General features: G+C 39.9%; 1 protein-coding gene across 4 annotated transcripts in view; it reads right to left on the bottom strand.

The window, feature by feature from the left end:
* Positions 1 to 12,779, bottom strand: part of col5a3a (collagen, type V, alpha 3a) — a 138,928-nt gene that overhangs the window by 74,484 nt on the left and 51,665 nt on the right. For all 4 annotated transcript variants that reach the window (XM_036567511.1, XM_036567513.1, XM_036567512.1 and 1 more), the window contains 10 exons: positions 9,974 to 10,093; positions 8,406 to 8,531; positions 7,124 to 7,177; positions 6,999 to 7,040; positions 6,831 to 6,893; positions 4,259 to 4,333; positions 3,785 to 3,868; positions 3,507 to 3,563; positions 548 to 601; positions 319 to 372 (listed from right to left, as the gene is read on the bottom strand). In XM_036567511.1, coding sequence (XP_036423404.1) covers positions 319 to 372; positions 548 to 601; positions 3,507 to 3,563; positions 3,785 to 3,868; positions 4,259 to 4,333; positions 6,831 to 6,893; positions 6,999 to 7,040; positions 7,124 to 7,177; positions 8,406 to 8,531; positions 9,974 to 10,093 — 729 coding nt within the window. The remainder of the gene's footprint in view (positions 1 to 318; positions 373 to 547; positions 602 to 3,506; positions 3,564 to 3,784; positions 3,869 to 4,258; positions 4,334 to 6,830; positions 6,894 to 6,998; positions 7,041 to 7,123; positions 7,178 to 8,405; positions 8,532 to 9,973; positions 10,094 to 12,779) is intronic.

Here is a 12,779-nt window from a genome sequence, read left to right as displayed (position 1 = left end):
TCCATGTACTATTGCTTTACTTATGTAATATTCATTACAAACAAGTTTAAGGATGTGCATCTGTATCCTCTTAAGCCCTAAGATTCGACGTGTGGGCCTACATATAGGCTCTAACCTGACAACTGTCATAGCTACATGACTTACATATCAATTTCAAATGCACTGAATTTTTTAACGATACTGAATAAGCTTTAAGATAAATGCCTGAATAATAAACCTGGAATTTGTCATTGTGTTGACAGTTTCATTATGTCTTGCAAAAAAAACGAACATTTTCAAGAAATCACACTTGGTAGTAACGCAGTACAAAGCTCCTACCCTTTTGCCTGGTTTCCCGATTAGACCTGGAGGGCCTGGCAACCCACGTGGACCCTTTGAGACAGAGGTGGAACATGCAGGGAAGAAGAAAAGACAGAGCTGAATGTGTAAACTCCATTGTTAACGATGTCAGAATGCATATTTGTGAAGTATTCCTTTAAGAATTGACTTAATTCAAAGAAGATAAATACATTAAATGACAATGCAACACTTTAAAAGCAGTACTCACCGAAGGTCCAGAATCCCCTGCGTCTCCTTTAAGACCACTAGCACCTGGCAGACCCTGGAACCCACACACACCTCACATATCACTGGCTTTGAACAGAGTACGCTTTGAAAAATGAACTGAGGTGGTTCTTTGCCTTATAAGCAGAATATCTGACTGAGAACAGCATATTTTTGCATTAAAAAGTGTCACTTTTTCATGCTGGCATGTCAAAAATATACAATAAAATGGTAACACTTTCCTGTAGGGCAGTGTTGATAAGGCTAAATGACACGTACACAAGCTTATCATGACAACAGACATAAACCTACATAAACCTTCTATTGTCAATGGCTAATTTTGTCAGCTTTGAATTTTTGACTAAAATGACACAGCGTGTTATAACAACTGACTTTGTAGCTTAGTGTACCCCGACAAGCCGAACCTCAAGGTCACTCTCACATGAAGTGGATAATGTTGATTATCTCATAACAACAGCACATGTCAAGGTCTGGGATATATTAGCGAACAGTCAGATCTTGTAGTAAACGTGTTGGACGTAGGAGAGATGAGCAGCCATGAGGACCTGATGTCCTTTAACAAGGGCCAATCAGTTATGGACAGACAACTGTGTCAGAGCACCTCTGAAACGACAAGGTTAGGTGAGTACCTACCAACAGTGTGCAGAGGAGTAACAAACTACAAACTGATGACACAGTATTGGGCACCCAAGGCTCACTGATAAGCGAGAGCAGCAAAGGCTATCCCATACGATCCGAAACCACACAAGATTTACTGTGGCACAAGCCATAGAAATATTTAATGATGGTTAAGGGAGGAATGTGTCACAACATATCATCACACCTGGCTGCGTATGGGACTGCGAAGCCACAGACCGATCAGAGGGTTCACGCTAACCCCGGTCCACAGTCAAACGCACCTACAACGGGCACGTAAGCATCGGAAACTGGACCTTGGAGCATTGGAAGCAGGTTGTCTGGTCCAGCGAGCCCTGTTTTCTTTGTGGGAAGAAGCCAATCTAATGAAGGGAGTGTGATGCTCTGGGCAATGTTCTGCTGGGAAACCCTGGGTTTCATGTGGACGCCAGTTTTGCCGCCTAACGGAACATCGTTCTGGACCAGGTACACCCCTTCATGGCAAAGCTATTCCCTGATGGCAGGGACCTCTTTTAGCAGGATAATGCGCTCTGCCACACTGTACACATTATTCAGGAACGGTTTGAGGAACATGATGAAAAAGTTCAAGGTGTTGCCAGGCTTCCAAATTCCCAATTTCAATCCGATGTGTTGGAACAACAAGTCTTAAAGAACTGCTGCTAACATCTTGGTGCCAGATACCACAGGGCACCTTCAGAGGTCTTATAAAGTCTATGCGTCAGCGGGTCAGAGCTGTTTTGGTGGCATGTGGAGGACCAACAGCATATTAGGCAGCTGGTCAATGATTTGGCTCCTCGGTGTGTATCACAATAACATAATGCTGATGATGTGACATGAAACTTGCTTCACCTAAGGGCCACAGAAAATACTGCAACTAGTCTGACTTGGTAAGCCATACTGTTATATTGTCAGCGTTGTGTCCATGTGACCGACACTGACCTACAAAGTCTATGGGTCTGTCTCAAAGAGGTTCTTAGTGCGCTGCCCAGGGGATCAGCCATTTTGAATGCGAATGTGCAAGCAATGTGGTATTTTATCTCACTTTCCTTCTAACCTTCAAAAAATATTAAACGTTCATTTTAAACATTTGTGAATAAGAAAACCGACCAACAATGAAGGTTTTGTTCTAGCAAAACACTTGTCATTATCAGTTTTCTACTAACTAAAAATTCAAAACAACTTGTTAGAGACTTAGCTAACCAGTTCTGTTTGTCTCTTATTTAAATTGATTTAGGTTCATGTTTACCACAAGCTACCTATATCTGCAAAAATAATGAACAAAATAAGACATTAAAGGAGGCTGACCTGTTCACAGGCTAACAGTTACTAGCTAACAGGCTAATTCAGCCCCCTCAGAAATATTCAGTTTTAGGCTTTAAGTTTAAATCTTTACTGAAAGGGTCAGACAAAACGGTAGCTGAATATCTGTTCTGTCATCAGTTCACTGTGATTTAGCTACAGCTGCTATGAATTGGTTAGGTGAGCATTACGCTACCACTGTTAATTAAATAAAGAAAGGTGTACTTGCATTAAACATTGCTATGTGTGAGACACACATGACTGTATCTGGTTCTCAGTGTAAACAAAATGAAAACAGTCATTAAATGAAATGACTGTGATCCACAACATGGATAAGCACAACACAATGGATGAACTTCCCAGTCAATGTTGCTGATGCTACATCTTTGCATACTGTCTCTGCATTCGTGTCACATGTAATTGAGTCGTCAGTGTCCCGATGACTCAGTGTCTGCAAGCAGGAACCTAGCCAGTGCCCAAATTCACATTCACTATGTACTGACTGACTACACATGTAAAGAGTGTGCAAGCTGAGACAGCCTATGTCATTTAATCCCAAACCATTGTGCCCCAACCATGGATATTATGTCAACTTGTTATCGAAGCTGGCAAATGCAACCTTTATGACAGATGACAAACCTTGGAATAAGTGTTTAGAAACACTTGTTTAAGTTCAGCTCTCATAATGGGCTTACCTGCCATGTAGCCCTATGAACACAACCCTACAGTAAAGTGTTACCAATAAAATGTAGCAATATGATCTCATTATGACATTTTGTTAATATTATACCAGTTTTGTGTTAAATAAAATGTAAAAAATAAAATTCACCATGCCATAAAGGCGCAACTACAAATTAGCCTTGAATCTTGTTGAAAGCTTGCCAGAGGCCACGCATATCTCAAGCTTTTCGCAAGCAAATACATTGCTAGTCTGGATTTGGGCTTTTAGAAATAATTTTGTAGGCATAAAAAGCACAGATTCAAATGCTATGCAGAATGGCTCTTACCACTGGTCCCGGTCTGCCCGTGAGGCCTAAAGGTCCTGGGGGTCCCTTCAGTGAGAGCTGAGAGAGGAAACATGCTACAATCAAACATCTAAGAGTTCACAGTAGCTCCACTTGTGTTTGTACATGTTCATCAAGCTCAAGCCAAGAGTGAGTCACAGCATTGCATTCATTAAGCCCCCAAACTGTGGACTAGAGTCGCTGAATACATTACGCAGGATTATGCGGAGGTGGCTGGAAGGAGCGCAGCCAGGTTAACTTTGATGAAGTGCTGGCCTTACTTTGGCTTGCTGTAAGATGGCTTGAGCCTGGGCTTCTTGAGCAGACACCACAGGGCCTTTCTGAGAATCACCACCATACTGAAACTGAGAGAGAGACAGAGAGAGAGAGAGAGAGAGAGAGAGAGAGAGAGAGAGAGAGGGGGGGAGAGAGAGAGAGAGAGAGGAAGAGAAAAGGAATTAGTGCATTATTAGTTTCCTTTGCTAGTGTTCACAACAGCAGGGCCAGCAAATTAATCATCAACTAAATAACATATAGAACAACAAACAAGCCCTTAATGTATTTCAAGGGAAATAAGCTAGTACACTGAAATGACTTATGCTGATATCATAGCTCCACCCTGTGGCCAAAAGATGCTACTGACACAAATGCATGCAACTGCACTTTCTTATGCAGCTGATGTTCTCCTCCAGTCATAGGGGTCTCAGTGGTGAGTACAGCATATGTGGTCGAATATGAAGTGTTTTAGTACATACTGGTAACATCAGCAGCGTGCCTGGAGGTCCTGGTATCCCATCAGCACCTGCAAGGCCTGGACGCCCCTCAGGTCCCTTAAAGAGGAGAAAAAAAGGGTAAAATTCATGAATATGTGAGCACATACAGCATGTGTTTGTATGTGCATGTATTAAAACATGTCACTCTCCGCAAACTGGCTGCTGTAAAAACAACCCACGCTCCATTTCCAGAGGGCTCATCTGTCAACATCAGCTCCCTATCAATTAGCCCGTCTCCAGAGTCCACATGATCCACGCTCATATAAAAGCCTAATGCTCCTATAAGCCCCAGCTAAAACATTAAAGAGCCCTGCTAATAAAAGCTGTCAATTAGAGGCAGCGTTCCTAACAGCAGGCAATGTTCTCTAAGAGTACGTAACCCTTCGCTAGGAATTCTAAGTGTACCTGTCAAGCGCAGGAGTGTTGTGAGTAACGTGCACGTATGCAGACTGAAAGATAAGTTGTGCCTCGGGCTGCGAAGCCCGATGTTTGAAGTGAAACACTTCCCCGCTAAGCTTTGCTTATTCTCTTTAAGTCTCAGCATGCCTACTGAGCTGAAACAGAAGAACTGATTCCAAAGATTGAAATTGAACAGAAATTAAAGGTCTGCTGCATGGAAATTAGAGGTTGAGCACAGTTTTAATCAAGGCAAGCAGATCCAATGTGTCTAAATCAAATGATCGGTTTCTGACAAGAACAAAGCACATTAACCCTTAGCAGTCTAGAGCTTTTACTGATTTTAGTATACATCTTATGAACGTTACATAATCATTAAAGGGCCCATATTCATTATTTTTATACTTATTCTCCACTTATGATGTTTTTGTGGTGTTATGTACCAAAAACACCCATGATTCATTTTTACATGACCATTTCTCAACCTCTTTTTTGTAACTGTAGCTGATATATGTGAACGATCTCTGTTCTGATTGGCTGCCTTGTATTGTGGTTCATTCAAAAAGTAGTTTTTTTAGCTACAGTGTGAATGAGGGGGATAAACTGCTGTAGGCTGAAGAGGCAGATATATGTGCTTTTTGTGACATCACTAAAACAATTCATTCCAACTGAACTGCTGTTGTAGCTTAGTTTCCATACATGGACTGTATGGACTGAGGAATGAACATGGTACCATTTGAAACTATAACAGTGTTAACATACTACACCAAACTCCTTTATTTATAAATAGAGATTTTTTTTAATAATAGCCCATCAAAATTCTGTATCAGCACTGCAAAATCTGTATACATGACTTGTTGCCAGGGATGTGCAATTATATCACAGTCATATTGGTATCAGTAGATAATTAAAACTACTAGCACCAGACAGATGTTTATATTTGACTGATATTTGATGATCCATCAAGCCGTTTTATTTTATGATTTAATAAATGTCTTACTTTACTCATTTTACTTCATTTGTAGCCCTAAAATATATTTCTATATTTATGTATCAGCATCGGTATCAGCAGATATATACATAAAACATATCAGTTATCTGTAATTCTGCATTTTCACTCTCAAACAGTGACAAAAACATGGCAAATTGTGTTAAATGAAAATGCAATTTTTACTTTCTGTAAAATAAGACTACACAACAACTGGCAGTGTGAACTTTATTCTGGCTGGATCTGGTGGGGGTATGATTAGAATGAGTAACTCAGCAGAGACAATCACACACAAACACTCAGCCCAGAGAAATTCAGGTCAGAGTGTAATATGAGTCATGGCTCCCCGATGCCTGAGGTCCAGTGCCAGGTCAGCAGGTCCCTCAGAGCCTTCATGCTCAACAGCATCTGTACAGACTTCCTCCATTTACACTGTTGGCTCTGGTCACTTCCATCTGCACTTCTGGATTAGATCTTGAAATTTCAATCCGAACCTGACTAAAGCTTGACGGAATTCTGTCTGCAATAAACCTGAGCACCACCAACTGGACATGACCTCTGCAATTCGGGACTTTATTCAGGCCTGAAATTTAGATGTGAACCCCGATTGTAGCTGGCTTAAATTGTGTCTGAACCTGACTGTAGCCCAACAAAATTCTGTCCAAACCTACCGTAACCCAGCAAAATTCTGTCCAAACCTACTGTAGCCCAACAAAATTCTGTCCAAACTTGACTGTAGCCCAACAAAATTCTGTCCAAACTTGACTGTAGCCCAACAAAATTCTGTCCAAACCCCCAAACATTCTGTCCAAACCCAACTGTATCCCAACAAAATTCTGTCCCAACATGACTGTAGTCTCAACCCAACTGTAGCCCAACAAAATGACAAAATTCTGTCCCAACCCGAATCTAGCCCATCAATATACTGTCTGAGCCTGACTGTAGTCTGATAAAATTCTGTATGCCTGTCTCTACTCAACCTGACCTTCATCAACCAGAGGCTTCCTTGCAATTGTGGATTAGAATGTTATTCTGACCTGACATTTTGAACTGACGCTGACAAATTCTTCAAAGTCTTAACCTGATAGTTGCCCAACAAAATTCTGTCTGTAGCCAACTGCAGCCTGACAAAATTCTGACCAAATAAGAATTTGTTGGGAGTATACTTACCACATCACCTGGGTCTCCCATGGGCCCTGGGGGGCCTGCTACTCCAGGAAGGCCTGGAAGACCCTAATGAAGAGACACGCACACTAAATACACTGGCTCTGTCTCGCTACTTACTATAGCGAATGGTTTTAGATCAACATTTGGATAAAGCATGATAAGAAGACTAACCGCTGGTCCTGGAAGCCCAGGAGGTCCCTCAAACACTGTGCCCTGGAGAACACAGAGCACAGCTTTAATCAAATACCAAAAGTTCAATGTAATCAGTGGAAATTATAGATGGTTAAGGCTCTTACCGGTTCAATGACGGCTTGCTCTCCCTTCTCGCCTTTCTCAAAGCCATGATTTTCCTGAGGGAGCAGAAAGATATCAAAGCTTATGAACAGCACGCTGAAAAAAACGGCATCTTAAACAAGCGCAAAAATATCTTAATTCAAGGCAAAGAATCTTGTATTTTTACCCATGAGATTAATTATTTTACTAAGAACTCTGTGTGTAAGATCATCCAGCCTATTCGATTTTTTTAAATTTGTGATTAAAATAAATGAAATACCCCATCTTGTTAAGTTCCTTCATGAATTAATTTCTATAAGGAATAGTTAAGTGGAAAAGTCTGCTTTCTACAGTTTTCCCTTTACCCCAAATGTAGTTGAAAACCAAGACATTTTGGTATCTGAAGCGTTGCTTATTTAGGTTTGCACTGGAGGTATGAGGCTCATGTCTGACCGACCACACTTGGTGTAAGAGGACCACTGTGTGAATTGGAGGGAGTACTGTAGTGTTGTATTGTGACTAGCATGTTAGACTGTGGCTAGTGTGTTAGCTTGTATCTAACATATCTTGTGCCTATAGATTGAGACACTGACTGTAATCAGATTTGCATGTAAAGTCTTACTCTGATTTCTTTCGGATTTCTCAGTCTGCGAATGTGTGAAAACAGAACCGGAAATAAGTGAGCAGCGTTGCCATGTATTGGCAGCAAAACACTTTTGGCGCGAAGCCTGTACCAAGCTTGACGAAATAAAGGATTTAAATATTTTTCATCTTCTAGATGATGTAAGTTCATATTTTCAGGTAAAGTGGCACGACGTTTTAAAAAAAGCTACGACATGATGTTTGAGTTTTACGTTACGTTTACGTCACGTCTTCTTCAGTGAGTCTATTGGCTGGTTGCAAAGCAGAAATCCGATTACTGCCTGACTCATGTAGACCTAGAGTTTCCTATAAACTGATTACTTAAGCGCATGTAAACATGTTGATTGGATTACTGACAAAATCTGATTTTCTGCAGGTATCAGATTATTAAGTGCATGTAAATGCACACATTAACAAATTAATGTAAGGCATATTTTCAGCCATTGCTCATTTTTATTGTATTGAAAAATACATGGAAATGAGACACCACTGTATTGTATTGAATCACATTACACATTTTGAATCATTAGACCCCTAGTGATTTTTTTCTATTTAACAAAGTATTCCTTAAAACGTTTTCTTTATCATCTGCCTTGTAGTATACTGGCAGGTTTTCATTCATGAGTGTGGTAAACGTTGGCTAGCTAATGATGAAACTCCAACCTGTCCGTCCCAGGTCCTTGCCCTTTCTCTCTCGGCGGGGCCATAGCGATCCTCATCGACCTCATACTCTTCATACTCCAGCTCTGAACTCTCTGTACCGTTCTTGAAGTCATCATATTCGATGAGCTGAAAATGTACACAAGTCATTTAACACAGTTTGATGACAATAATTATGTTAAGTCAAGCACTAATGCTATTAGAGTCACTCCACGAGATGCTTGCCAAATAGATATGCTAATTTGAACTTTTGTGTCCTCCATAGTTTTACTTGACTAATGCTCTAAAACAGATTTTAGTTTTTTAATTGGATGTCTTTACAGTGGTGGTCATAGGAACCAGGGGTCACGATGACAACACAAATATAGGCATTTAATTTACCTTCCAAACCACTAGTGAATCTACACACCTTGTGAGTTCCTATATGTAATGTTGAATATGGTTTGGTAAAATCTAAAAAAAATCAATTTTCTTTGGGGACTACTTTGCTTTAACAATGGCCTGCATGTACCTCTCCACCATAAACAGATTTTTAATAGCACGTTTTTGTCTCAGACATCACTCAGCATTATTTGTGACCATTTTGTGTAACAACTTTATGTGATATAGCTTTCAGAGGCATGAAGTGCATCAGGCATCTGATTCCTATCAACACCACTGTGAACAATTCTGACTGAACATTTCACACCAAACCACTCTGAATGACTTTGTTCATATCTCTTATGCAGAAAATGTAAAAAACAGATGAAGTTCCCCATTGAATGATGTCATCATGTCACTTAATAAGTGGAAACAGATATACATTTGCCTGCACTCCTAAAAAATAAGTATATGTAAGAAAATTTGGTAACACTATTTGAAGGCTACCTACATAGGGACTATATAACACATGCATAAGAACTGAGTGACATATTTATGAAGCAATATTTGAGTATTTATGACCAGCTTATGATAGTTACCGCAAGATGACATAAGATGTTAAATGACACTGCATTGACATAAGGGACTTTAAACTAAAGTAATGGGCATCTGTTCTATTTATAACACCGTTATGAACCATCATACCCAAATAATGAAACATAAACGAAAGGTCAAGTTTAGAAGTTTACATCAGTTTTATGTAGTTCTGCACAAATTAAAGTACAAAACCTCAATAAGTCATTTATTATAGCTTATGGTATCTTGTGATTATTGGCACAGGTGGCTCAAGTATTCATACTCAAGTATTGCTTTATAAATACCTTAATAAATGCTTGTGCATGTGTTATGACATCCTTATGTATGTAGCCTTCAAATAAAGTGCTACTGAAAATTTTTCATGCGCTATTTTAATGATGAGCTTTCAATGAATATACCTGAGCTTGAAAAACACTTTTGTCTCTTACACACAGGTTTAAATTGCACACTTTGCATGAAATGTGTTTCAACACAATAATTACCAAATCAAAATACAACATTGTGTTGATGTAATTTATTATTATTTATGGGGAAATGATGTACACCATTTGAACCAAGTAAATTCAACATGCTGTTCACTTGATATGGCACTGCTGAGCAGTTCTAGCCCTTACCTCATATTCGCTGATATTAGTGCCCACCGTTACCGTGGAGACGGACAGGTCATCGTACATGTTGCTGTAGACATTCTCGGCATACTCCTCCACCTCTGGCTTATTCACAGGCCTTTCCTCCTGCACAGAGCAGACCAGAGTCAGTACACAGCCATGGTAATGGCAACCATGGAGACGCTGAGCAACACTGACCACTCCCCGGCCGCATCTTGAGCATGACAGGTCAACTTTGGCCTGATTATGTCAGAAAATGGACAACGTTGCTTTGCGATTCCACGGAATATTAGTGCGCTAGTCTTGCAGAATGTGGGTTATGGCTACGAAGCCAGCGTCAGGTGTGAGTTATTAAAGTTTAAATGGTGGCTGTGAGGTAGTTACTTCTCCACACGCTTCATTAATAAGGGTTGATGTCAGCAGGAGAGCCATATGTGGTGGTGGCAGCGAAGCAGCAGGAGCGATATGGAAAAGTACACTCTGCACATCAGGATCAGCCACGGAAGCTTACGCCCTCAGCAAAAACCAAAGGAAACCGTATCAACACCTACATCTATCACTGCCGCGATAGCCCAATGCATCAAAGTGATGGATTACTGTAAGCTACATTTGAGATATAATAAGATTTGCCTTGAGTCAGCTCTATTACAACAAAAATTGTTTCTGGAACACAGAAACTCAATTTCACACGGCGGGGCGTGCAAGGCTATACAGTGCTTTTGCTTTCATAAGCAGAAGACTAGGATTTGAGACACACACAAAAACATGCATTATCTCTCACTTTAATCTACACAGATCTGAGTATTACAGATGAAGACGAGCCATAATCTATGTGTAATTAAAGCGATAGTCTCCAGCATGAAATCAACTCAAATTTACACATTTTTACCTCCATTCCTAATGTAATGACCAGCCAATGTGGTGACTAAAGTTAGCTTCTTTAGTTCTGCACTAACGCTACAAGGTTAATGCAGCTGACAAACTGAAATATTATAAAATGTGCTATAGCTTTTGCACAGGCCACATTTTAGGTTTTATTTTTGCCTCAACGTGTCAAACTTGGCAAATTTCAACAGTCAGTTTGTATTAAATGTGAAGCAGTGTGTTCTCTCTAACGGAAGTGTTAATTTATTTTCACTTCAACAAAACATGCACGTTGAACAGGAGATGCCTAAGCTTTTGCTTATGACTGGATATAACAAAGTGTTTTTTTTATAAAAAAAAAATGAAGAAAGTACAGACAAAATTCAGTTTTCCAGAGGCCATGCTTATTGTATATAAACTCTGGAAGTATTGTACTACGACTCAGTTCATTTTTAAGTTTTGGTTAGATTGGTTAAATTCCTGAAATGCCTAATGGAAAATTATCCAATCAGGATTTTTCCCTCTGTGGTATCTAGGTAGATACAGCCAAGTGAGCTCTCCCATTGGTTAGGTTTTAAGGAGCTGGTATGGGGGGCCTAATATGTCAGATTAACCACTAAACAGAGGAATCAACCAATCCCTTTTTGATTCCTAATTAGTGGGACCAATTTTGTGAGAAAAAAGTTACTGTAGACCAGGGGTGTCAAACTTGACCTCTAAAAGGGCCATAGTAAAAAATCTCAGCAAATTCATGGGCCAGCTGTGTTTTTATTTTATTTTTACTTAACATTTTGCCATGACCCGAACGGGCCACTGTTTATTTAAAATATGCGAAAAAACGCAACAGCAAAAATTAGGCACTGAATACTTAAACAATTCGAAAAAAAAAAAATTATAAAAACAAATGTTTTATAGAAAAATAGACTACATTATCTACAGATAACTGTTAAACCTCTAAATGTCCCTACTGTACTATGGGTTTTTTAAAACTGCCCTTTCGCTTGAACTGGACATCTGGCATCTTTTTTTGTGGCGCTGTACCATAGATCACTGCTGGGGAGGGGGTGAGAGCACACATTACGTTGCAGTGCATGCTGGGGACTGTAGTGCAGCTCATGGTAAAATGGGCTAATATTAATAGAGAATTAAACTAATTTTGCGGGCCTGACTTGGCCCGTGGGCATTGTGTTTGACACATGGGCTCTAGACCTACTGGAAGTTCTAGATATGTCACAGACTGCGAGTACCTGTTATAGTCTAATTAGGCTTCAGTCAGTTGTTAGAAAGTTAGAAATGGAAAACAGCAGCAGCTCAATGCCTAGACTTTTTACTGAAGGAGAAAAAGAGTAAAACTGATACATACGAGGTCAAATACAACATAAAATGTCTTTTACAGGCCGCAAATATTCGTCTTTAATCTAGAATGGCCAAAATATATGAATTGTAGTTCGTCCTACCATTCTACTAGAATCCCACAGGGATGCTAGCAGAAATTAGCATTATCATAGAAGAGTTCTTTACATCATTTTTAACCAAGTGTTGACATCTATGGCCCAAACTGAAGGCTTTGTTGCCATTGTCTTTAGTTTTTAAGGTAAGTTTTGAATGATTTACGAGTGCAGTTTACACAACATGAATTAGCTAATTAGCCTCATAACTCAAGTGCAAACCTAAAGAAGCAAACTTAAAACACCAAGCATGTCTTGGCTGGTTGACTAATTTGGGCTACACTATGTAAATTTGGTTTAGACTTTGCATCTAAGCTACTTCACTACATCTACTGCCTACTTACTACATTCTAAACTACAGCGCTACAGTGGGCTGCTGTGTTACTGTAGCAGGGGATGGTTAGTGGTGCAGCTGGCAGGTAAAGGTGGGGTTGGGTATGAGGGGTGGTATCTGTGGTTAGGAGGCGTTAATAAGGTCAGCGAGTGATGAGGAGGAGGAT

The sequence above is a fragment of the Colossoma macropomum genome, unplaced genomic scaffold (genome assembly GCF_904425465.1).
Source record: "Colossoma macropomum unplaced genomic scaffold, Colossoma_macropomum, whole genome shotgun sequence".
Classification (NCBI taxonomy): domain Eukaryota; kingdom Metazoa; phylum Chordata; class Actinopteri; order Characiformes; family Serrasalmidae; genus Colossoma; species Colossoma macropomum.
Note: the sequence above shows the minus strand (reverse complement) of the source record. Positions and strands in the feature narration are given on the sequence as shown.